Source organism: Taurulus bubalis, assembly GCF_910589615.1.
Source record: "Taurulus bubalis genome assembly, chromosome: 9".
Lineage (NCBI taxonomy): Eukaryota > Metazoa > Chordata > Actinopteri > Perciformes > Cottidae > Taurulus > Taurulus bubalis.
The window spans coordinates 14,530,660-14,556,476 of record NC_136597.1 but is presented as its reverse complement, the minus strand read 5'-3'; the positions used below and the strand labels follow the sequence as shown (position 1 = coordinate 14,556,476).

Genomic DNA, 25,817 nt, shown 5'->3' with positions numbered 1-25,817 from the left:
TTATATACTGCATAAAACAATCTTTATAAATCTTCACGTGTCAGTTCACCCAGGTCGCACACACACACACAAAACAAAATGTTGAGATCTCATCCTGCCACCGTCCCATTCACCGATTTATCATTGCACTCCTAAAACATTGTCAGACTCATGATGCAGCAGAACCACAGAAATTGTCTTTTTTTATTGCACCCATTTTATTGCACCCTGTCAAAACCTGGCACCTACATTGCCCACAGTCCCACTCAACTGCCAAGACCTCAGTGTGAGATTTGGGTGCGTTATGTTAGAAGCAGCTAATGTAACCTCAAGCAGCAACAAGAGATGAGGAGTGAGCTACAGATATCTGTTCATCGCACCTTTTTTATAACTCCACACCCCCAGATTATTTTTTCAATTCCAAATTTATAGTCTTCAGCCGCAATTGTTTGACTCAAGTGACACCACTTGAGGAACTATATCAGATATCACACAGGTCCCTCTGGAGTCACCAAAGGCTTTATGCAATAGTTTTCATATATATACTTCTTAAGACCTAACAGACTGTAATGTGTGGTTCCCCTTTTAGTAATGGAGATGAATGCTGTATAATTTCATCTGTGGTACCCAACAACCTCCCAGTTACTTAGAATAATACACAAACTGCACTGTGAACAGTTTTAATGGTTGTGGAAAAATTACTTTGGTAGAAAGTAGTTAATAAATGACTCACCGTGGCTATCTCAGAAACTCTGCAAATAAAACGTAATGTATCTGCTTGACAGGTTACTACTAGGACAAATATAATGCTCAGTAACGTACGTGTTGTCTGGTCCACAGGCAGTTGGGCAGGAGCTGGGAGTGCAGAACTCAGACAATGCACTGGAGAAAAGGTTTATATGCTTGAAAAATGCCACAGCTGAAAGAGATTAATATGAAAATGATGTTTTGTACATATTCCGATGTTTGTTTTTTTGCAGTGTGTGCGGGAGGACAAGGAGCAGGAGAAAAGGGGAACCAACGATTCAAAATCTGCAGTGCTTAATGTGGCCTACTCACTGTTGCTGGCAAGCCACTCTGCCTTGTCGATGCCAGGCGGCAGTGCCGTGAGGGCAAACATGTCTGTGTGTGGGATCTGCTGGCACACAAACTGCTGCTGTAGATACGGACGCTCCTCCAGGTTATTGTTATTAATTCCCCTTGGGGGAAGATAGTACAGAGTTAATGAAGCAGAGACCGAAAGTAAACCAATCGATAGGTCAGTGGATTAATTACTCCTGCTGCAGTCAGTAGATAACACGTTTTACACTCCAATGCTCTCTCATCTGTCTTGCCCTCTGTGGCTGGCACACACATGCAAACACATACAAACTGCTGTAACTGCAGAGCTATAAGTCCAATAAACCAGCAGTTCATTTAATGAAGGCAGTCAATTTAGATCCAGAGTAATTACTGATAATGAAGCTTACTGCTGCAGTGGTGATTGCTGCAAAGCAAATGACTGAAAGGACCAACATTGTGCATGATAATGTGCAACACTGAGTGCTGAGGCCTGTTGTGTCTCTCACATCAGTTCATCTACCAACTGATAAGCTACAGGTTGTGTTTTATAATCAGTCACATGTGACTGGTAGCTTGGGAACTTGTGATAATTATAGAAGTGAGTGCAGGAAATTAATGATGTTGTTTGGGAATGCCAACATGTACTGGAAAGTCAAACTTGGCAGCATGATTTGACTTTATGCAAACAAGAAGGTGACCAGGTAGAGTACTGTGATGATGACGATAAGTGCTCTAGTTTTTTCTGTCCGATAACTAGAGTGTCTTTTTTAAGAGGGCTTTGGGTGTAAGCTAATATTTCAAAATGTAGTGGAATCAGGCAGCTGCCACACTCAGTTTTTAGATGTCTACAAACAGAACAGCTGAGAGTTTACTCAGTGTGACCTTGTCGACTGCGATAAGGGAAACATTGTGCTCTCTATGGGCTTTCCCTTGCCCTGGTGTAAATGTGTGTGTATATGGAGGAAGAATTAGTTTAATGGTCTAAACAGCAGGTCTTTGTCCAAACTAAAAGGTCAGAGGCGGTTGAGAGGGAGGAATAGTGACAGAGAGGAATGTAAACATTAGCTGTACAAAAGGTACAGTAGTGTAAATCCTAGCCTAACTTCTCTAATGTATACAGGAACTTCTTTGTTAACATCCTGTTTTGTTCCAGCTTCATGGTATTAACTCAATGACCACCTCTTGGCTCCCAGTTGTCAGCACACAAACACAATGAACCCGGAGCTACTTGTAATGTTTTGTTTGTGTGTAAACACACTCGTCTGTGACCCTTCTCTGCTGCTCCTGGCCATCTGTTTAACTTCACCTCTGCTTTAAGGGTGAAATAAACAGTCCTCTCGAGGGCAGCCAGCTGGACCTTACAGAGGCATCCTAGAGCAAATATTTGCAGAGCAAATTGTGCAAAAAACACAGTAAAACAGGGTGGCCTGGTACCTTAATCCTAACTGTTCTGGCCCGGGTTCGAAATACAACTCATGGCCCTTTGCTGCATGTCCTCCCCCCTCTCTCCCACGTTTGTATATCTATTACTGTCCTATCAAAAAATGTCATAAAAAGGCCATAAATCACCTTTAAAATAAACAATAGTCGTTCCTCATCTTGGGTCAAACTACTTCTCAACATGTGTTCCCGCTGTTAGAGGAATCCACCTTAACTGATGCCATCAGACAAATATGTAAAACAAACACACACACACACACACACACACACACACACACACACACACACACACACACACACACACACACACACACACACACACACACACACACACACACACACACAGAACTTTATCTGGAGAACATTCCTGAGTGAACCATGTGTGGCCAGCTTTCCAGGCATGTTGACTCCACACTATCCATTACTATAACAACATCTTGCTTTTCTTCATGTTAATGTCTGTTCAGTCAGAGTACTAGTAAAGTATATACAAGTGATTATAGGAAGATGGAACAAATGCAAAACTTATTTCCAGACAGGAAACTGAAACATGCAGTGCAACACTGATGAAGATGGTTAAGAAAAATAAATACAACTTACATTTTTTCACTGCTGATGTCAGAAGGCTGAAGAGCCTGACTGTCTACCTTCGTAGCCGAGGGGTAGCTATGGCAACCCCCCATGGCGTAAAGCTAAGAGCAGAGGTGTTGGTCGTGCCAGCCCCACTTTTCCATCCCAAACATACTAACACACACACTTCTACACGCTACAGACAGCATATGGGAACAACTACTCCAGCACCGACATCTCTAAACTCACAAATGATTCCATACAGCTGATAAACACAAAATGCAAAGTTTTCCAAAACACACACACAAAAAAAGGTCATCCAGGAGTTAAGGATCGTCTCCTGTGCCTCTCCTTTCGCTCCAGTATCAGTATAGTAGTAATATGTCTCCTTTGTCTGGAGTCCCACACCCCACAAGCTCCTCCTCTCGCAGCTCTGAGCAGACAGGCAGGTTTCTCCACAACCCATTAAAGTGCAAAACACAACTCCGCCTTCTTCCCGTTTCCACCCACTGCATACACACTCTTCTTCACATATGCAGCTCTACACAGAGAACAGGCAGGCAGGTGCAGAACTAAAGGTGTTTTTTGCACGGTGGAAGTGGACAGAGATGCACAAGGAGGAGTAAGGCAGCGAGAGGAGTAGAAAAAGAAGCTGGAGCAGCAGGTGTGTTCAGATGTTGAGCTCCACTTGTAAACTTTAGAGGAATGTCATGACATACACGATGTATCCGAGCCCAGTGACAACACACGCCCTCAGTGAAAAGGCAATGATATATATATATATATATATATATATATATATATAATATGTGAAGTGCTCCTCCCCCACTGTCACATTAACTCATTCCAGCTCAAAGCACAGCAACATCTGTGTGACAGGAAAGTTTATGTTTGCATTGTGGGGAGATGGTGGAGCATTAATTGTCAGTGTGAGGAGCAGTAGGTAACATAATCCATTAGCTCACCTGCCCCTAAGATAAACATCTTTGTGGCTCTATAGACCAAGTCCTGCTCGCTCTCCCTCTCTCAGTGTTTTTATCATAACAGGCTTTAAATTTAAGACAAACACAGGCTCATGCTTCTTCTTGCTCTGATATTTATTAGGTTCATATCTGAATGTACAAGCAAAATTGACAACAGGAAACAGACACGTTACTCCCTAAATGAAAAAAAAACAAATGAAAAAAAAAACAACCACCAGCATCAGTTCACTTTACAGAACAAAAAAGCCACTTTACAACACGGCTGCCTTTCACACACACACTCACACTCACCAACACAAATGTAATAAGCTATAATGCGAGGAAGATTTAAACCTTGAAATGGCCTCAGGACAGACAATGGGATGAAGTAATAATTCAACCCCTATTGTCTCTGAATAAGAATAAGAATAAAGTGTTGGGTGTATGCTGTACAATACAGCACATACCCAATGAGGTGAATGAGGCTAATGTGCAAACTTAATGGCACTTCAAGATGACTGTATTGTACCTCATGCCATTATGCATAACATCACACCACACCCGTAGCTACACTGCACACGCAGCCCACTCAAGGTGAAGGAGACACACAGACACACACCAGAACACAACGCAAGGGTCTTGCTTAGGTTTGGCGAAGGATGAAAATCCGAACCTGTGCCCGGCCTGACAAAATAAAAGCCCTGTTTTTCTCCACTAACCCTGACTTAAACCAATGCTTATTCTACACAGCTTCACTTCAAACACAGCAAAATGCTTGAACAGATACAAGCAAAATATCTGTGGTCTAAGATGAATCTTCCAAGTCTTTCTTTGTCATGTGGCATACTCCATCACATGACAAAAAAAATGAGGGATCAAACAAAGACTGGTTTAGATTAATCTACACCAGTGACACCATTGCAAGAAAGGAGGCTATTTCACACATATGAAAGCCAGTTGTAACACTGGTGGGAAGACACACTTTGGCAGAAAGCATTGAGAAAAGGTATTCTAAAGTATCTACTGTACATTATTCACTCGTTCAAGTTAAACAGTCCCATCTCTTTGAGTGGGGAATAAGGTGATGGCACCACCAAATACAAACCAAAAGTGCTTCTTGAAAAAGTGCTTTTTAAATAAATACAACAATCTATAGAAATCGTTCCATAGGCATATATGCAATTAAAGTCAACTCCTGCCCTGAGAAAGAGAGAGACAAGGAGAAAGATAAAGTAAAGCATAACTGTCTGGCACACGCAAAGCCGAAGAATAATTCTGGTTTATATCCACTTGGGTCTTGTTTTTGCCATGATTTCTATCGGTTATGATTAGATTGTACTCAACTATGTTAATACAATGAAGAAAGACGATCAGCAATCCAACTGGTTTTAAACCAGCGAACAGTTGAGTGGGATTATATAAACAACTTTACTTTGTGGGAAATATGAATGTGTGCTCACTTAAAGTGTTGATAGCATGGCTGCCTCGTACACTTACTTCCATTATAGAGTAATCTGCCGAGTGTTTCACTGGTTAAATTGATTCAATGATTGGTCAGGAAAAAGTGAAAAATATCCATCATAATTTCTTAAAGCCCAAAGAGACATCATCAAATTGTTTCTTCTGTCTGACCAACCGTCCAAAATCTAAAGCCATTCGGTTAACTAGAATATGAGGCAAAGAAAAGCTGCAAAATGGGAAACTGAAATTATGTCATGTTTGACATTTTGCCTGAAAAATTACTAATGACTAATTGATTAGCAAAATTGTTGCCCAATATTTTTCTGCTGATCAACTATTACATTGAACAACACACTTGCTTAGCTCGAGTTGATAATAATCCATCATTACAGAGGAAAAGTATGTGCACACAAATAATAATAATAATAATGATGATAATAACAATAACCATAATATAGGTTGAAGCAGTAGTTTGGGTATTATTTCAATGTCCACCAGCATTTCCTCTTCATAATAAGATTGGTTAACCTGGTATTTTGTTAAAACTGAATGATAAGACCCAAGCTCTAAACCAGTATTATGCTTTAAGAAAATAATGAGGAGGACAAACCACAGACTACCAACTCATATCCACGCACACTCTCAGGCGACCTCTATGTAGGAAGCAAGTAGCAGAGGAACAGGAACTGATGCTGGGGTATTAACTGAAACACATACATCATTATTGCCTCATTTCAACAGTACAACACACACATACAATACACACGTTGCAACCTGCAAACAACTGCCTTTCCATACATTGGATTTATTCCAAAAATAGATATAATGTTTATATATACTGTTTATATTTATATTACGTTTACATATTACCAAGAATAGCCACAACCTAATACATGTTCAAATTTCACAATATTACATTTAAACAGCTCAGAGGGTGATATGAATTGGTATGTGAACGTCACTGTTTATTTGCACGCGTGTAAGGATTTAATTGTGTATACATGTGTGTGCAGCACTGTATGTATGTGTGTGTGTTACACAGGTGTGCTTTCTTTGTAGCCGCATAACTCTCCTTTGACCTGAGAATGCACTCTGTACCTCAGACAGAGCTCAAACACACATACACACACATGCCTCCACACATGGATACAATAGCACACACACACTTTTCAACATGGAGGAAGAGACACATGATGCTCCCAAATCTGAGGCTCCAAATGAAAATGTAAAAAAGAGCGTTAATGTTCTGCATGATCAAAGCAAAGAAATCTTACTTCAGGAAATGATTTTAGTAGCATGTATAAAAAAGCCAAATTATCACTCGCACATTTGTACTAATAAAATTTCTTCCTGGCATGAAATGCTGAAGAGAAAATGGCAGCTAGTTTTGCAAGCATCCTCTGTAATCTTGGCAAATTATTTTAATTTAGTTTTCTTTACTAGAGTGTAAACCGTCAAATTCTCGAATAGATACAACTCTGGGCTGTGATTTAATGCCCAGAGAGCAGACTTGCTCAAACAATCAGAAATTTGATGCTGAATTTAATAACATTTTAGACTTAGTTATTTGTTTTCTTAAACACTCAGTGTGACCTCTGCTCATTAAAAACAGGTAAAAGTGTTGAAATTCTCTGGAAATCAAGGAAAAAAAGAGGTTACATAATTTGGCTTTGAGTGTCTAGTACAATGAAAGGTTCTGTAAGACATACATTCCTCTTTGAAGTGGTTCAGTTATAATTTAGTCATGAAGGTGCAGGAGAGATCAATGTACCTATGTTTACTATATGCGTTACCCAGCATTCATACTGTTTAGGGCTGTTTGACCTCAACACTGAGCAGCTACCATTCTTTGGACACAAAAAGGGAAAACGAGGGCTGCTAACATGAAGCAAAGCTGGCATTGCTGTGTGTTGAATGGACAGGTATGAAGCATGTGTGCATGTGTGCGTGCGTGTGTGTGTGTGTGTGCGCGCATGTTTGTGCGCATGTATGTGTGTGTGTGTGTGTGTGTGTGCGTGTGCGCATGTGTGTGTGCGCCTTTGCGTCATCATTAGGCCGGTCCATTAGCAGATGGCTGCATCTCTCTGCAAGTAAAAAACAAAACAAAAAACACAACATTATGAATATTATTTAAAAAAGACAGAAAGGTAAATTAAGAGAAGTTTGGTTTTATCGGCTAAGATTTTTAGAAAGATAAATACCGGTAGATATAGAGATATTATATATATATATATATATATATATATATATATATATATATATATATATATATATATATATATATATATATATATATATATATATATATATATATATACTTTATCTACCGCAATTCTGGCACCACACTTATACAATGCAGGTGAACATAATTTAGGTTACAGCTTTCAAAGTACAAACATGTTACAGTTAAACAAACCAGCAACAACTCTTTTAAAGGCAGGGAAACTAGGATTACTGCATCACATTTGTATGTCTCCATACAGGCAAGTTGTCGCTTACATCCACATCTGTTAATTTTGTCATCAGTTCATCCTCGAGTCAAAGTAGACATTTGTGGAAAATTTGCTCAAGGCATACTTGAGATATTGTATTCTCAAGAATAGAATGGAATGAAAACCCATAATGCCTCCCGTCACAGCTGTCTTTGGTGTGGAGGCATAAAACCATAGAAAGAACTGCTGTTCTTGCAGATGTTCTTTTTGTCTTTGGGGCCCAACTTCAACATTCTGTTGTTCTTCCTGCATCTAGTGACATGAATGACGTTGTTGGAGGCAAGAAAGGGATACAAAGTGATACTTCAACTTTGGTAGATATGGGGCGCTATGCCATTCAAAACAACAGCAAAAATGATAGGGAGAGGAATATTTCCAGCTGTATTTAGCCAGAGAGCGACCTATTGAGGCTGCAGCCAAAGCAGGGAGGAAATGGGCTCCAGGAGGTTCAATACAGCAGGGCAGCTACTCGGTGGGAAGCAGGCACGACAGAGAGAAACAGCAGGGAAACAAAGCATCTAGAGCCGGCATAATTTCACATCTTACTCTAGTTGTCTAAATAAATCCTTAATTCACAGAGTTACTGATTGTTGGATAAATGGAAAGTCTAACCATGATGTGTTTGGTGAGTTTCACTTTGTTTCTGTCTTGATGAATGAAGTTTATTTTACAATGAGTTAAAAAGGCAATTAAGCCTGTCTTAGTTTGATGGAAGAGAGAAACTTGAACTCAGAAGGTGTACAGTTGTATTTTTATGTTAAGGTACTACAATATTTTCTTCATTAGCATTTTGTTGGCATTTTGATGTAATGCATCTTGGTACATGTAGGCACAGCTGCACATCTCCACAGCAGGAGAAATAAGCTTTTTTGGTCACACATTGGGGAATTTATTTCTTCAGTGAACATTGACCCTCAGCACTGATTGGACATCCACGTAAAAAAAAGGTGCAGACTTTTCCCTTTACTGTTATATTTATTGTTATCCTTTTATAAAAAGTCACGTTAAGGGCTAGTGGAATAGAAATACTTGCAGGAATATGATACATTGTACATAGCGGAGAATACAAAGATGATTTAGTATGTGACACTTAGTGTTGTATTTATTGAAAAGCTTTGATTATTGTTTTAATTATGTTCAGTTTGCAGTAAGAAAATGAAGAATAAATTAATCCTTAAAGAAAGTGCAACACATGTATTATTACATTTTCATTAAAAAATACATGTTAACTCACATTTTGTAATAACCACTGCAATGGGTAATCATTTATTACAATGCAGTTGTTATTACATTATGAAGAGAAACTTGAAAAGTGAAATGTATTACATTTTGTCAAGTTATTACATAAAGTGGTGTTATTACAGTCATACACACAGTCACACACACACACTTACTGTGTGCCAGCAGCCGACTGGTTAGCTGGAGTGGCGGTAGTTGGGTTGGGACAGTCTCCATGTTTCTTTCCCTTTTTGCTTTCTTTCTCATCGCCTATCCCCTCGTCTTTGATGGGGAGTCCTTCTACTGGCACCTTCACTGCTTCGCTGCAATAACAACAAATGAAGCTATAACTAACTCGGGGCATAGCCAGGGACCTGAACTCATAACGTAAGGAACAAACTGCAGATGACTGCTATTGGCAAGATTTCCCCAGAGTTGCTGCCATCAGCTGTCCACACCGGCCATTACCATGCCCAGCGCGTACAGCAACGTGTGAATCCACTCGTCTGTAACTGCCAACATATAGCTGGATGTGGCGGATCAACATCAAAGGGAGTTGGGCACACAGTGGCTAAGGTTTGTGTGAAGGTAATTAACCTCAGATTCTATCTCAGATATTTAATTGTAGCATGCTTGTAGGTGCACTGTTTGTTAGTAACTTACTAATGTCTTGTTGATTGTTTTGTTAGAATGCTGATGTGCTTGATTGGTAGCAACTTGTATTCATAGCATGCTATCTGACATACTGTTAGTAGTGTGGGTGCTCTGAAAGAAAACAAATCATATAAACCTCCATTTATGTTATGACTGAGACCAGAATAATCTGCATCATAAAACCACAGCGTTATCAAACACTGATCTCATCTATTGGTTTAATTTCATAGGATAACAGGCCACCGTTTGATTTTTCTTAATGTTGAGTGGACTGTTGCGTGCTCGGGGTCATCATCAGGAACTGTTATGTTGAGAATATGGGATGAGCCTTGCATAGGGACAGAAGTCCTGTAGGTTCTCTACAAGCCACCAGTTGGGAGTTAGTATATTCTTGTGATGAATTAGGCTGGTCCTGAATTATGGTAAGTAATTGTTACATCACATCCTGTTAAATGCAACAAGCAAAAAAAAAACGTGGCACATATGTGCTTGTGATGGTCTTTTAAATCCGTCATACAACTTCAGGAAAACTCCAGAGCAAATGACCTCAAGCACAACATACCGTCTGACTGCTGGTCTGAATACTCTGGAGTCAAGGGGAGATCAGAAAGGAGGGAACAGACAAGGGGAGGGCAAAATCAGAAGAAAAACAGAGAAGGAGGAAGTACAATTGTGCGGAAAAAGAATTCGGGATGAGGGGGGAGGCTCTATAAAACACTTGAAAGTACACTCGCAGAAGGAGGATACGCTGCACCAATCAAGATAGAGCAGCTGCACGTCACTTGTGTGCAAAGTGTGTCTACCTGCTGAAGACTGCCCGTTCATTTTTGGCGTCCACGGTGAGCCGAATTGTCTCCTTTCCAGCCCCAGTGGTGATGGTTTCTGTGGTGATCGTCTCACTGGTTGAAGACCTCGTCTTTCCCTCTTCCTCATCACTGCCTGAGCTGCTGGAGGAAGAGCTGTCCGACGCTACCAGTGGAGCTTTTCTCGCCACACACACACTCCACACACACGCTGCAGAGAGTGAAGAAGAAGAAATGATCAGAATTTACAATAAATTTACATCTATTGTAAATTCTGATCATTTCTTTGTAAATTCTGATCATGACCAGAGTTGACCTCTCCAGGGAAATGAGTGTACACTCATTTCCCTGGAGAGATCAACTCAGAGATAAGAAGTTGAGAGGCAGTAGTAATGAGCTGCCACATACAGTACATATAGGTTTGAGTCATATAACTATAAGGCCCTGTTCAGACCTGGCATTAACATGCATCTTGGGTGATCGAACACAAGTGGACAGCATAAGTACACTGAAAAAAAGACTTTTTGGCCATGTAATTATTACCTTGATTATATGTGTAAATTATATAATAAATTATTATTTCAGTCCTTTTACTTTAAAAGGTCACCTTTTATTTAATGTGTTACTTTGTGTTTGTTAGTAATTATGAATCCTTATTTTGGATAAGTAAATGTGATATTCACACCAAGTAATATTAACTAAACTACTGGAATGACTGTACAACCTGACACAAGTAAAATTTACTTGGGGGATACAAGTAAACCTGGCAACTAGGGCTGGGCGGTGGCCAAACATTCATATCACGGTATTTTGTAAGATTCTGGCGGTTTCACGGTATATCACAGTATTTTTTTCGAATAAAAACATTAATTCATTGATACCGAAAAGGACCGCAAAGCTGATGCAAGTGGTGAACAGCTGTTTTTACGTTGGTACATTTGGTGTTAGGAAGCTAAACCTGGAGGGACTTAGGACCCAGGGAAACTCCGCCGCAGGAAGAGACAGACCGGAAGAGTCTGTCTCTTCCTGCGATGTGAAAGTGGGCGAGTTGTACCCAGTATGCAATTCAGCAGTGTAATTTTATAAATGTACAATTATTAGTGTTACAAATTGTGTATGTGTCACAAACTGTTGTGTCGTGATGTTTTACCCTGTTAGTTGAACGTTAGTTGTGGGTTATTAATTGTTGTTATAAAGTTAGAAACCATGACTCAGTTTCCATACAAGTACTACAACTAGCTCTGACAGCAGCAACTAGCTCCCTCAGCGGTGAGCTGTGAAAAATACATTTTACTGCCTGCTGAAGAGCAACAACTGTTGTTACCATGTACTAGACTCAATAAAAAAAATAAAAAAAAAGGTTGTTACGGCTATATGACGGTATATGAAATCTTTATGTATAAAGATTACTATCAAATGCTGAGTAAAGATTTTACTATCAAAGACTGAGTAAATGTTATGTCTCAGGAAGTAATTTTCAAGTAAAATTTACTTGACCATTTCGGATGAAAAAAAAATATTATTAGTAAGTAAACTTAACTTAAAAATTGTCTGAGTAAAAATTACTTAGAATTTCTGTGTGGAAATTGTTACCAAGCTTTTTTTAAGTAAATGAAACTCCACATTTTTTTCAGTGTACAGGTGTGAATGCACCCAAGACACCTTGAAGACACATCGATATCCGATCGCTCAGATCATATTCAGAGGTGTTCTCGGCCACATATGGGCACATTCTTATAGCAGTAGGTATGCAAATATGTCCTGGTCCACCCTGAAGGAACGCCCTACTTGACTGACGTGTGTGTGTGTATGTGTATGTGTATGTGTATGTGTGTGTGTGTGTTCAAAGGTGTTGTGCTGCTGGAGCGCACTGGAATGACGCTCTGCCACTTTTCTTCTCCAAGTGAGGAAATGGAATTGTTCACAGTTCACATGATCTGGTTGACGTTCATTTACATTTTTTTAAGCACTTATCCCTAAAGCACATGTCATGAAAGATAAAGAGAATGGTACGTGATAAAGGTCAGGGTAGTGAGATCCAATCACAAGAAGCATTTTAATGCAAGGTCTGAACTGACATATATAGAGCTGTCCACTTGAGGGCGATGTGGCTCAGCAGGTAGAACAGGTTGTCCACAAGATTGGTTCGATGTCCAAGTATGCTTGAGAGAGTCAATGAAGACCAAGCCTTGTCTTGTGTTCCTAAATGCTTAGGATGTTATAATAAAGTTTAAGTTTTAAAATGTTATGTTTTTTGTGATTGGATCAGCCAAGACGCATGTTAAAGCCAAGTCTGAACAAGGCTTATGAGCCTTTTCGTCACTTTATCTCAGCAATATGCCAATTAAAAGTACTTGACTGTATTAATTCTATTAATGGAAAAAATAGCTAATTATAGATAGATAGTTACTGTATTAATCCCGCAAGGAGAAATTGTGTTGCTACAGCAGCATTTATACATACAAGTAAGACAGTGGAACTGGATGAGTCTGTTGGATAAAGTGCTGTGCTGTCCCTGCAGTAAGTGGTGCAGAGGGTTATCCAATATGGATAATATGGTATACAATTTGTAATTGTCCAAAACTATTTTTTTTTTATAAATAAGCAAGTCACTGAAGTCACTTTCCATGCTGCGGCAACTTACGGTTCTGATTCGTTTTTGCGTTTCCTGATCCGCTGACCTCCGAGTCCACAGGAGAGCTGCATCTTGGGCCTGTTTCAGAGCTGTGGATATGTAGAATACGGATAAGAAAACCTGCATAAAATGCAGTTCAGACAATATTGTCCCCATTATAGTGTGTATCTATGGTATCTGTGCAACTATTTTGTCATTTAACCATTACCACAATTTCTTTATTTTGCCTCAATGTGTCATTTTGTAAAAAATTGAAATGGTGATGCAAACTTATTAATAGTATTTCATCACAATAGTTTTTATCAAAACAAAGCTTTGAAATAAGCTCCTCATATTCAGACCACACTCAGACTCACCAACAGAAAGGCTGGAAGTCAGTGAACTTGGCCCATCCTTTCTCCTCTGCCTCTGTGGCAGCTGGTTTGGAGTCTGGAGTGTCCCAGGCAGAAAAGCCCACTCCTGCTGCAGGAGCCTTCGAGTTCACCTCCCCGAAGTCTGCTACCCAGCCAGTGCCTGAATGCCATGAGACACATGCTCAAACCCTGCTTTAGCTTTTACATATGGACAAAACCATTTTGCATCACTACAGAACATAATATGTCTCACTCTTTGTTCCATCGGTCTGGCCCTGGCTTGAGAAAGGGTCCAGGTCATCTTTGGGATTCTCTCCCTCCTCTGAGTCAGAGTCTGCTGCTCTGTCAGAGTCCTCAGTGCCAGAAGCTGCTGTCCTATCACCATCTTTACTGGCTGCTGGGCTCTGGGATGATCGTGACCCACCAAACCTTGAATCACACAAAACATTTTTGTATGTTTGACTGAGCAAGGACAATTAATTCACATACATAATTTCAAGCATAATGCTGAAATTCAGCGCATTGATAATCAGTATTCATTGCTGTGTGTCTACCTGTTACGGGACTTGGTTTGTGTTGCAAATTTGATCTCTTTCTCCTCCCAAATGTCCTCTTCATCATCGTCAAAGGGCTGAATCCTCTCCTTGGAACACGTCTCAAACACAGCTGTATTAGCCTGCAAAGAACAGGCAGACACAGCACATGTTTTTAGTGTAATCAGTGGACATCAAGATTCATAATGCATCATAAAAAATGCGAAGGTAAGGCTAAACCTTAAACCTAAATTGTGGGGCTGCGTGTATGTAAGTTGTTGTGATTCTTTTTTGGCTCCTAGTGTCCATACAATTCATTAATGCATCTTGAAGAATTAACAAAGACATTTACAGCCCAAAAGCATTACAGAAATACTACTTTATAAAACAAATGTGTGAATACATTTGTGTGAATTACATAAAAGAACTCACATTGTCCTGTCCTGCATCAATGTTGATATTGATCTCTGCAATACGGTCAAACGTTGCTCTGCCGAAACAGTAGAAATCGCTCAATTGACACACAAAAACAGTAGCTCACTGTCATAAAGAGAAGAATGTAATTTAATTTACCCAATGCTGTCGTCATGATCAGTAAACTCCTCGTCATTGAAGCCAAACTGATCCACAAAGTTAGCCGTCATCTGCTGGATCTGGTAGTCTGAAAAGGCCTAAAACACACATTACAATTTGAATTAGAATAACATTTTTAATAACAGACGCCCTCAATATGTTTTGTGTATGTGCTTATGTTTGTCTACCTGCTGTAGTGTCAGTTCTTTAGGGAAGGGGCTCTCCATATCATCCTCTGAGGAAGGACGTGGATTTCCAGAGCCAATCTGGATATAGAAAAAACACATTTGAAGTTTGAGTGTGTGCAGAATTACAGACAGCTATTATGTACTGTAGATGAGCATGTGTGTGTCTTTACCAGGTCTATGGTGTTCTTTCTATTAGTTTCCGACAGGGTCTGGTCCACAAAGGTTTCCCAGCGCCCTCTGTAGTCCTTTGGCAAATCTACATCCAAAAACACAAGAACAGCAGCATTAAGAAAGTATTATTCCAGTCGACTGGCAATTGTCTAAATTCCTTCTTTCTTTCACATAGGAAAGTGTCTACACTCACCTGTAATTAGACTACTAATCTGTGTGTGAACTGGGCCCTTCTCCAGGTTGTGGACTACTGTGTTGGCAATTCTGGTCAGATGTCCCATGTACCCTCTTCTCATACCACCTCCTAACCTGAACACACCCACACCCGATTATAGGCAGCTGCTGCCTGTTAGCAAGAACAACATTATGCCATTCAGATCCTTACTGAATTTTATCATTCTCTTCCCAAGCCTCCAGAATCCTCTGGACAAGATGGCAGTGCTGAAACAACTTTTAAAGAGACAAAAATAGAGAGTTAATCAATTGTTTTAAATCTACGTTCCAGCAGATAAAATGTAATTTAAGCCTCTAGCTTCAAACACAAGTAGAGACACCTACATGAGTCACCATTAGATTATGTGCAGAGTTTTCAGGGGTGGCTGAAGGTTCAGAAGGGATATCAATCAAAGCCTGCTCCTGTGAGCCATCCTGATGAGGACTGGATTTTTCCTGGGATCCTAAACCAGGCTGAAGTCTCATTTCATGGGCACAGGGCCGGAGGATGGCAGCAACACAAAGCTCCACTTGCAGGTGCAGGAAGTTGTTCCATGTATACTTGAAGAACAAGTCCTGAAAAAAAGGATTTTTTTTTTTTTTACATTTTAACATGCATTACTTTCTCATCATTGGGTTAAAAATGCAGCATGTTTGCTCATCTCACCAGAAGCAGGTCCATTGTATTGAGTCGGCAGAGTTCCTGTGCTACTACTGCGTGGCTAGCAGAGCTGGTATACAGCAGAGAGGCCATCAGTCTGGCTACGTGCAGACGTGTGTTCCCTAATGGTTCCTCGAGCACACCCAGAGAAGTCAGCATGGGATTCCGCTAAAAGCACACAGATGGAGGGCATAGCGGAATAGGGGGGGGAACAAAAGTTTAAAGGTTTAGCAGAGTTGTGTTATACAGGTGCAACTACTGTTGCTAAATGTAATCTAAATGGCAGAGCATCAAACATAACGTTTTAAGAAAGGGGCAAGTGAAAGAGCTTGATTCATTTCCATAGTGCCTGCGACTGAATTCTACTGCTGTGCAAGGGATCTCGGATTTTTCTATTGATAGCCATAATTATATTTACATTTCATTTAGCTGACGCTTTTATCCAAAGCGACTTTCAATAAGTGCATTCAACCATGAGTACAAATTCAGATCAACAAGAATCAAGAAAGTACAATTTCTTCAATGAAGTCAAACTACAAAGTGCTATCAGTAAGTGCCATTTAAGTGCTAGTAAAGTGCTACTACGGTGCTACCTTCCTTATTCAAGGTGTAGTCGAAAAAGACGTGTTTATTATGAGTAGCATGTGTTCTCATACTACAAAAGCAAAAAATGAAGGACCGATCAATGATTATATCTTTGTTTACGTACCTTGGGTGGCTCCAGAAGTAGCTGGTGGAAATGTATCAGGTGTGGTTGGATGGCCAACAAAATGCTGCTGTTAACGGTGTAACTTCTCTCAAATCCCTGGGCATCCATTACACCATCCACCCTGATAAATAAACAGACCAAATGTATGAAAACAGGTAACAGATGGATAGAACATGAAATAAATGGTAAAGAGAGGTCACTAACTTCCCCTAGTGAGTGGCCAAATGAAAAATGACATTAGGGATCCTTACATTGTATAGATTGTAAATACCAGATAGTAATGTATTATTCATAAACAGTTAAAAATTGCTTAAAACTCTCACACAGGCCTCCTGATTTCCAGCAATGTGAGAATAACTTGAATTCCATTGATGATACAGCTCTCTGTACTTTCGGCTGAGAACATATTCTGCAGCAACTGCTCCACGCACTCCTGCCTGTGGAAACAGAATGGAGTATGTCATCACCTCCACCTCCTGTAAAAAGAGTGCAAACGTGTGTGTGTGTGTGTGTGTGTGTGTGTGTGTGCGTGCGTGCGTAAATCTGTCTGACGTACGACTCCAGCACAGTCAGCAAAGGGTCAGGCTGTGAAATCTCCTGGAGCTGATTGGCCTGGTCTCTGCTCAGACGAATGATGTCGCACAGAGTTTGAGATGCATTGGACTGCCTCTGGGAGAAAAAAAAAAACACAAATACACACATGAACATTATGTCCTGTAAATTGTCTATTCAAGAGTCTGTGTGCTAGTAATAGTATGTTTTAGCAAAGATATTAGTTCATTATTAATATACAAATATTGAAAAGCCCTTCTACCTCTTCGTCTCTCTCAGGGTGAATGAGCTCTATAAGTCTCTGGGCCAGCTTCTCTTCATTCAGCCACTGTTGGTAAAATATCACATTGTAAATGCAAACAATATCAGTGTGTCGTGTGTAAAAGTATGGTATGAATGTGGGTTTGTCTCATACAATAAGTGTCTCGAGCCTGAGAGGAGGTGGCTCAACGCAGCTGATAAGCCTTAGGAGCACATCCATCATGGCTGATGTGTCAATATGCTTCAATACCAAGGAAAGGAATCCCTCCTTCCGTCGCAGGAAACTAATCACCTAAAGGGAGGAAATATCATGATACAAAAATTATACTAAACTGAAAATTGGTGTTCAGTTTAAATTAAGAAAGAGGACACATGCAACCTTGTGCTTATTTCTAAAATAGAAAAACAAATATATCTTGAGTAAGTGGGATATTGTTTCTGCAAAATAACAACAACATGCTGTACAGTATTTTTAAATGCAAATTTTCAGGGATTTGAGCAGCAAAGAATATAACATATTGGGGCGGCATATGTACAGAGGTAGATATTTCAAAACATCGTACAAATGCTCTTTTAATTCTGCCCTGTTAGTTTCTGTGCACGGCACAGACGTTTTAGCTTCAGGGTTGAGCCTTTTGCACACATAATCACAAACTATAGATAATGCAAACATTACATATCCATACAACTCCTATCCATTTGCAAGAATACATATGTACACATGTGTGCAGTGTGGACTTTTAGGTCCAATACCTTTGCATATGAAAATATCCCTAGTAGTAGCGGGAAGTGAGAAAATATGGGTTAATTTTTTTATTTGATGAACTGAGTATAAATGTTAATGATATCCACCGAACATTTGTTCAATCCAGCGATTTGTTTTTGAGTTAAGTATCATGGACAAAGTGATGGTCCATGTCAACAGAATAATTTTATACCATTAATTTCAAACCATCCCTCTGGAACATAAATAACCAAGTCAGTTCCAACCAGCTTGTCAGATGGACAGGCCAACTGACCTTGACACCCCAAGTGTCTCCCACTAACAAGGTAATATCTGAACTTTGTGCACTGCGTTATGTGTTGGAACATCTGCCTATTTTCATTTCAAAATAAATACAACTTTACAACTATCATGGTTGAGAGTAATTCTCAATGTGAGGAGTTTTTATTATCATTAGACTTTGTGAATTATATCACGACAACACAAAACAACATAGATGTCATCTTCTCTGAGTATGCCCATTGATTTAGCTGTATAAGTGTGTTTGTGTGTGTTACCTGCTCAGTCTTCCGTGTGATGAGGTTCCCAATTGTCTTGCTAAAGAAAGATGCCAGGAGGGGGTTAAGTGGAGACGGCTGCTCCAGGAAGGCATACAGAGTTTCCAGCAGAGGCTCCTCATTACCCAGCTTATCATTGATCACTCCCACATCACATGTCAAAAGCTCACATGCTATATTTGGATATCTGTAATAATAAAGAGAACACACCTTGCAGTAAAATCAAGCAGAAACTAAAACTATTTATATTGTCTACCCTAGTAGTGCTAAAATAACTGAAGAAAAAAAACAGGAACAGGGTTGTCCTGATTTCACAGATTGTTCTCCAGGCAATTAAGTAGTTTTACATATACAATGCATAATCAATAGTTTGGTTAAATAACTGGATTAAGAACCATTTATTTTCACAAAGCTAAGCCCAATTAAACTTTCATCTTTACTTTAAAAAAAATGGCAGGTAAGATATGATGTATCGCAGAACCAGCAGCATACATCTTTTCCTGGATACAGTACGCTACATCAGCATATTCTGCACAACCACCTACTTGAAGCGCTTTGTCTCCTCTACACCAGTAGGGGGCTCTGTAGTAATCATATGGACCAGGTCCTGCATGCACTGGTCCTGGCACACAAACAGGAGGAGTCTACAAATCCATAATGATCAGAAAAGAAGCACCAGTTAGCATCCAACGGATTTATTGGACAATGAAATGCAATAGTATCATAATATGCAGCATATAAAAACACACCAATGGACAATTTACAGACCTCCTGTTCTGGGCCTTGCATTCCTGCAACACATCTTCCTCGTTCATGAGCTCAATGAGCGTGACATCCTCCTTGTTCAGTAAAGCCTCCAGGTGAGAAGATGTGTGCAAGTCAAATTTCCAAAACATGGCTGACGTCACCGGCACATACACTTAGCTGTTGGCCAAAAGAGGATGAGACATGGTGATCATGCACCAAACATACACAAATCAATGACACTATTTTGAATTGTGTGCTGAACAATACATTTTGTGATAGAATATAATGCATGCACTTACATATGGACAAGGAGCAGTATCCTCAGTCAGATCTTGCTAAACAGCAATTTGCCTCGTTGACATTGCATAGCCTGGACATCCATCAGCATCAGCAAAATCACACAATGAAGACGCAAACACACCCACTTCAGTCAGACACACAAACTGATTGGCATTAACCTGGTAATAAGAAAATAAGAAACAAATGTTACAGAATCATTTCCGGGAGGAGTTACCTTACCTTCCTTACAGTCGGAAGAAGAATTTAAGTCAGCGTAAGTGCCGTGAGGCTCGCAGGCTTGCACTCCTCTCTGGAGGGAGCAGGAAGCAATGCATCTGTAATTGAGTTAGTGCTGCACAACTGAGAATTGACATTACCCAGCTTGCTTTGAGAATGTCCTCACACATATAGTCACATGAGTCAATAATAACTAGAGTAAGACTAATGCTGGCCAAAACAGATCCCTTGCAGGAAGACATTTCACTTTAGTGTGTGATAGAAATGTTGGGTGAGGATTATTGAGTCTTGCATTAGCTGACATCTCTGTTACTACAAAGTGCACATTTGAGATAAGATGTGGTGATAGTGACAGTTGAACTCTGTTTGAGGCCGACAGTTGATGTCACTGGCCAATGCCTTTAAAGGGGATCTTCAACTTACAGCCCCCTGATTCAAAGCAGACCATGTATACCGTAAATAATCAATCTGAATAGCCTGATTCAAGCCATCATCCATTGGACAAAACAGTCGATTATCGTTATAAACACGCGTGACGCACAATTGTGGCTAAGGAAAATGGATACGTTCGGATTACGCAAAGTCAGCATTCACACAGTAAATGTGTAATATATTTACATTGTGAAATGAGGTTTTAATACAACTTGCTAATTTCCACGCACCGTTAAAATTGACTGCATTACAATAACAATCTACTGAGTTCGCTGCCTAATGTGGGAATTCATTCGAAAAACATGTCGGCTATAAACAACAACAATAAACGAGGCTTAACAAGCAGGTGTTTTTGCTAAGAGTAAGAACTTCAGAAATCCGTCTTTACCACGAAGCTAAACCTGAAACGGATTTTGAATGTCATCACCACGATCAGCTGTAGGACGGGCCTCTGCTCCCGTCCTGAGATCAGCTGGTAACAGCTAACTGGCTATCAGCGGACAGTGTGGCACGTTGTGTATATGATGGTTCATTTAGCGTCACTAATCTTATCCCGACATCTATTTTAACGCCATGCCGAGTTATGTCATCCCCTGTTCCCAATCTCTATCAGTGTGTTCACAGTGTTTAACGACGGTGCCGTTCACTTACCTTGCAAACCAGGTCGTAAACCAGCCCGCTAGCAATGTCTTAATCTTGTTGCTAACGTTACCAAACTATGTTAATACGGCAACGTTACCGGTGGCAAACGGTAGCTCGGATGCTAACGTCTCTCAGTGACTGACGGCGTCACCTGGCGTCGCCATCCTTCTTCCCAGCACTCGCACAGGGTTTCCGTTATAGGTTCCCGTTAGATGTTTTATTACCACGTATCCATCATTATATCAGTCGTCCTCTAAAAGTTGAACGGCAAAAATCGGCGAGTTTGGTTTTCAGGTCACCCAGAGGCCCAGAGATTATGTTATCGTGAAGATGCTCTCCTTTCCCACGGTTGCAATGTCATTTATGCGGCCGCTGTACGGAGCGTGGCCCGCCGAGCGTCTGTGTTGACCTGTGGTATCGACACTGTCCAAATGACATATCAGCTGACAGGCAACACAAAAATAAATCTGTCAGAATTGGAAATCAAAATGGCGGATGAAAAGTTCAGCTGTCTATCAAGTGTGTAAACAGAAGACCTACTCGGTATTTATTTGCGGTCATCCTGAAACAAATTGCTCTCAGGAGCTGGGTGATACAGCAAATATGCAGCAAAAATATTCCCATTCAAAACTCTCAAATCAATAAGAAGGTGCAATGAGATCAAAATAATAAATTAATTTCACTATTACAATATTATTATTGCATTGGTCTCTGGCCATGCCATGGACACCTGTGTTTAGGGACTGTCTCTCACTTTCTGACCTCAGCTTTTTGCTGGAAAGCCTAGGGAGCGTATGTTGAATATTTACTTGCAACATGAAACCAACTTGGCAGATAATAAACATCTGCCACTCAAGTAAGCTTTAAATGAACGCCAAAAAATAATAACTTTAAAAAAAAAATGCTGTAACTTGTTCATCACCTGGTGCACATAAGATCCCCTGTGTAGTGGCTCTGATCCCCCATACTGACGCTGACCAGGACTTTGCCCTGTCCAATTACAGGTCTGCACGTCTATTATTTTTTACCATATGTGCATCTGCAGCTTCACTGTGGAAGCTCTACAGAATATTAGATGTAGTGCTAATAATCCCTTTCAGGCAAAAAAAAAAAACTAATCAGTTTTAAATTACATATATATATATATATATATATATATATATATATATATATATATATATATATATATATATATATATATATATATATGTCTCCATATTGGTAAATGGTGGAAGTATTCAGATAAATAGCCAATCCCACAATGTTGAAATATTGAAGAACAAGTGGAATAACAAAATGATTGACAACATAATGCACTTAACGTATCAAAGGTAAAAACACCCTCTAGACATTTAAGCAGTACTTTTGTATTGTTGTTGGTTGAAGTGTATATAATTCTAACAGCTTTTAATACTTTGAGGTAGTTTAATCTAAAATAATGCATCATATTTTCTACACTGATCTTATGTGTAAAATCTAATATGAAAAGTAACTACTTAGCTTTGGAATAGATGCTGTGGAGTAAAAAGTGCAATATTTTCTCGGGAATATGGTGGAGTAGAGGTATAAAGTCTCATTAAATACTCAATTAAAGTACAAGTACTTTAAATAGAATTTGAGTCAATGAATTTGATTACTTTTCACCCACTGCGTTAGGATGATGTATTTCCTTTTCCCTTCAATTTTGGCAGAAAAGTGTTCATCCTTAGACAAAGGTGCTATTTAACAATCTGTTGCAGTATAACCTTCAGGCGTTTTTTATAAAACAGCTAATGACTCCTATTCCCCTCAGGGAAAGGTTGCTATATACATAGACAATGCATAAGCTATATAGTTAACTAGTAGTTAGAAATTGCAGAGCTTAAAATTGTAAATTCACAAGAAAACAGGAGCTTCATGGTCTTGAACTGTGAACAGCTGCTGCTGTGACCTCATGTCACAACTATACTTGATATATTTGTAACAATGCATAGTGCGCTTTTTACACTCAGGGAAACTGATTGTGCAATACTGTTGTCATATTTGTGTGCCTTATTTTATATATTTTCTTATACTATTAGCATTTATAGCAATGTTTGTTTGTATTCTTAATTCTAATTCTTTGTTACCTTACATTTATTGTAATTGAAGACCTAGCAAAATAAGCTTTTCATTGTACGGAGTAACTGTCTGTTATCTGTGTGCATATGCCAATTCAAATATATTGAATCTTGATCACAGAAGGGGTTGTGATGTACCTTAAGACACTGACTGACACCAGATATAACCTAAAGTTGGTCACAATTTTCTGATGGAAAATATCCAGTGATGCTTAAAATGTCCTAAAACATAGACCTTCAGGGACTTTCGGATTTATCCACTTCAGCTAAATGCTGCAGATTTGGGGATATATTGAAAAAGCCCAATTACATAGGAAATCTTTAAAAGTCTGACATTGTAGCGCAACCTTCCTACCCACCCACTTACCCCACACTATCTAGATGCAAATGTAAGTTCGGTTGGTCAGTGGACACATTTGAACACATGTTAGGTGTTTATCTGCATTACTTCTATTCAATCAGACTAAAAGTACATTTTTTAAAGCCATTTCCACATCATGTAGACACTCGCTTCCGGGCATAACGCGTTAATATCAGTCATAATATAACGCGCCGAATTGTTATTAACCGTACCACTTGGTTCACTACATAAGAAGATAATACCACTGCACACGCAATTACACAAGCCCCGATACTGTTTCTGTAATAATCTGGATGCCGTTTGGTGACATCTGTTTCCGAGTGGGTGTTTGTCGTAGTATCTGGCAACCCCGGACAGCCCAGCCGGTGATTCCTGCGTCGGTTCCTCTCTCAGCTGAAGCTCCGCAGAAGGTCTTTCTGGGTAGCCGGTTAGCATCATGTCGAACGTTGTGGATACGAAGCTATACGACATCCTCGGAGTTTCACCGTCTGCCTCTGAAACTGAGTTGAAGAAGGTACACGAGTTACTCTGTCAAACGAACTGTGTTTAGTAAGAACGGAACGAAACAAGAGAGAGAGGTCATCAGTGAATGGTGGCCTAGAAACGAGCAACGTGAGCTAACTAGCTAAGGATTCTCGGCAGCGGCTTGAGAGTTAGGTTAGCAAGTGAGCTAAGCGAGCTAAATAACTGTTCGACACTCCGCGGCATTTTTTTGATGGCAATTAAAGCTACTCATTGGTGTTTGTAAATTATCAGCAATGACTGGGATCGTTTCTATCGTGACATAAATCTGAAGCATGGAATTAGCCTTTCCGAAAACCAAGAAATACACTGTTGACCACGAGTGCGATAGCTTGCCGGGCTATTGACGTTACGTGATACATTCCAGCAAATAGCCGCCACCGAAACGCTCTGAGGAAGCAAGTGCAAACTAAATAGCACATATAGGGGAAAACAGTACCGAGAAAAATGTGTGTTAGTGGCGTTGGTGAAACATATTGTATCGCTAAACATTAAGAGGAATGTATCGTGAGTTGAGGTTTATAACGCTACACTTGTGTGGTGGTTTATGTCGTGTATTGTGAGCTAACGCTACTGTATACCTAGTGTATATGTAACGTACGTCTCTGTGTAACGTTCATGTAACCCCAAACTCAATTATAACACCAGACCGTTAGGAATTGTTGAAACAATAATAAATAAAAAAACCGATGTGTATGTGTTTCGACCGCCTAGATATTCGTTTTACATTCTGTGACGTAAAGCAACCAACGTTAACGTAATGTTAAGCAATCGCCTGTCGTCCCAGTTGTTATTCCTACTAAACACACTGGGTGGTGGCAACAAGCGACAGTGGGATTCATTTGCAAAAAAGTGCTTTTTGATTTACCGGAAGATCATACATCTGACGTTTTTACTCTCGAGTGTCTGAGGTGAAGAGCATCGCTTTACAGGACTTGTGGGCCTGTATGTTTTTGACAGCAGGCCCACAAGTCAAGCCCTTGGCTAATAAGGATAGTTAATACACTTCGTGATTTGATAGCAGTGGTTTTTGACACAGTTGGTGTCTGTCTTCAGGGCACAAACACAGCTCTGTTAATTTCTTGATTTTTGGTTTATTACAGTCCTACCGAAAATTGGCCAAAGAGTACCATCCTGACAAGAACCCTGATGCTGGAGACAAGGTATGATGCACCAAAGCATGGTAACAGCAGCAACACCATAGTTAGCAACAGTACAAACGACAATAGCTCAATTATTCAACAATTGGGACCAAGAAATGATGTCAACTTAGTTTATTATGATCACACAGCCCAACTCTTTGAGGATTTAGAGGTGAGTTACAGATCAGAATATGAAACAGCTTTTTTTTCCTCGCGAAATGCGCACCAGTGTTTGATTCATACTGTTTTATGACTTAATTTCTCAGATTCTGCAATGTGACACAAAAGACTAGACTGTCTTCTTGTTTCTTTTTACTTTGTTTGAGGGACTCATCAGAAACACACACAGTTGGCCCTTTTTGCTGTGATGTTCTGAGTTGTTTGAAACTGTGTCAAGCTGTCTGATTGTGCCCTTTTTCATTTTCCAGTTTAAAGAGATCAGCTTTGCTTATGAGGTGCTGACAAACCCAGAAAAGAAGGAGCTTTATGATCGCTATGGAGAACAGGGCCTACGGGAGGGAGGAGGCGGTGGGCCAGGCATGGACGATATCTTCTCTCACATTTTTGGCGGTGGACTATTTGGGT

The 25,817-nt window shown here is 39.9% G+C and overlaps 2 protein-coding genes across 3 annotated transcripts in view; both read right to left on the bottom strand.

Annotated features, from left to right (window-relative positions):
- Positions 1-3,213, bottom strand: part of LOC306741442 (MOB kinase activator 2) — a 4,099-nt gene extending 886 nt beyond the window's left edge. For both annotated transcript variants that reach the window (XM_079223729.1, XM_079223730.1), the window contains exons 1-3: positions 3,082-3,213; positions 1,039-1,178; positions 802-898 (exon numbers count right to left, since the gene is read on the bottom strand). In XM_079223729.1, coding sequence (XP_079079855.1) covers positions 802-898; positions 1,039-1,178; positions 3,082-3,164 — 320 coding nt within the window. In that variant the 5' untranslated portion in view covers positions 3,165-3,213. The remainder of the gene's footprint in view (positions 1-801; positions 899-1,038; positions 1,179-3,081) is intronic.
- Positions 3,214-7,524: 4,311 nt separating this feature from the next.
- ppp6r2b (protein phosphatase 6, regulatory subunit 2b) lies at positions 7,525-19,667 on the bottom strand (the record flags this gene model as incomplete). The annotated part of the gene is made up of 24 exons (XM_079223728.1): positions 7,525-7,558; positions 9,361-9,507; positions 10,401-10,424; positions 10,642-10,852; positions 13,286-13,365; positions 13,633-13,789; positions 13,883-14,058; positions 14,184-14,305; positions 14,595-14,652; positions 14,736-14,833; positions 14,924-15,001; positions 15,094-15,179; positions 15,288-15,403; positions 15,480-15,544; positions 15,653-15,883; positions 15,975-16,136; positions 16,678-16,798; positions 17,001-17,114; positions 17,234-17,346; positions 17,492-17,557; positions 17,645-17,782; positions 18,772-18,958; positions 19,317-19,415; positions 19,540-19,667. 24 exons carry the CDS (start codon positions 19,665-19,667, stop codon positions 7,525-7,527), a joined length of 2,811 nt encoding a protein of 936 aa, XP_079079854.1.
- Positions 19,668-25,817: the final 6,150 nt, after the last annotated feature.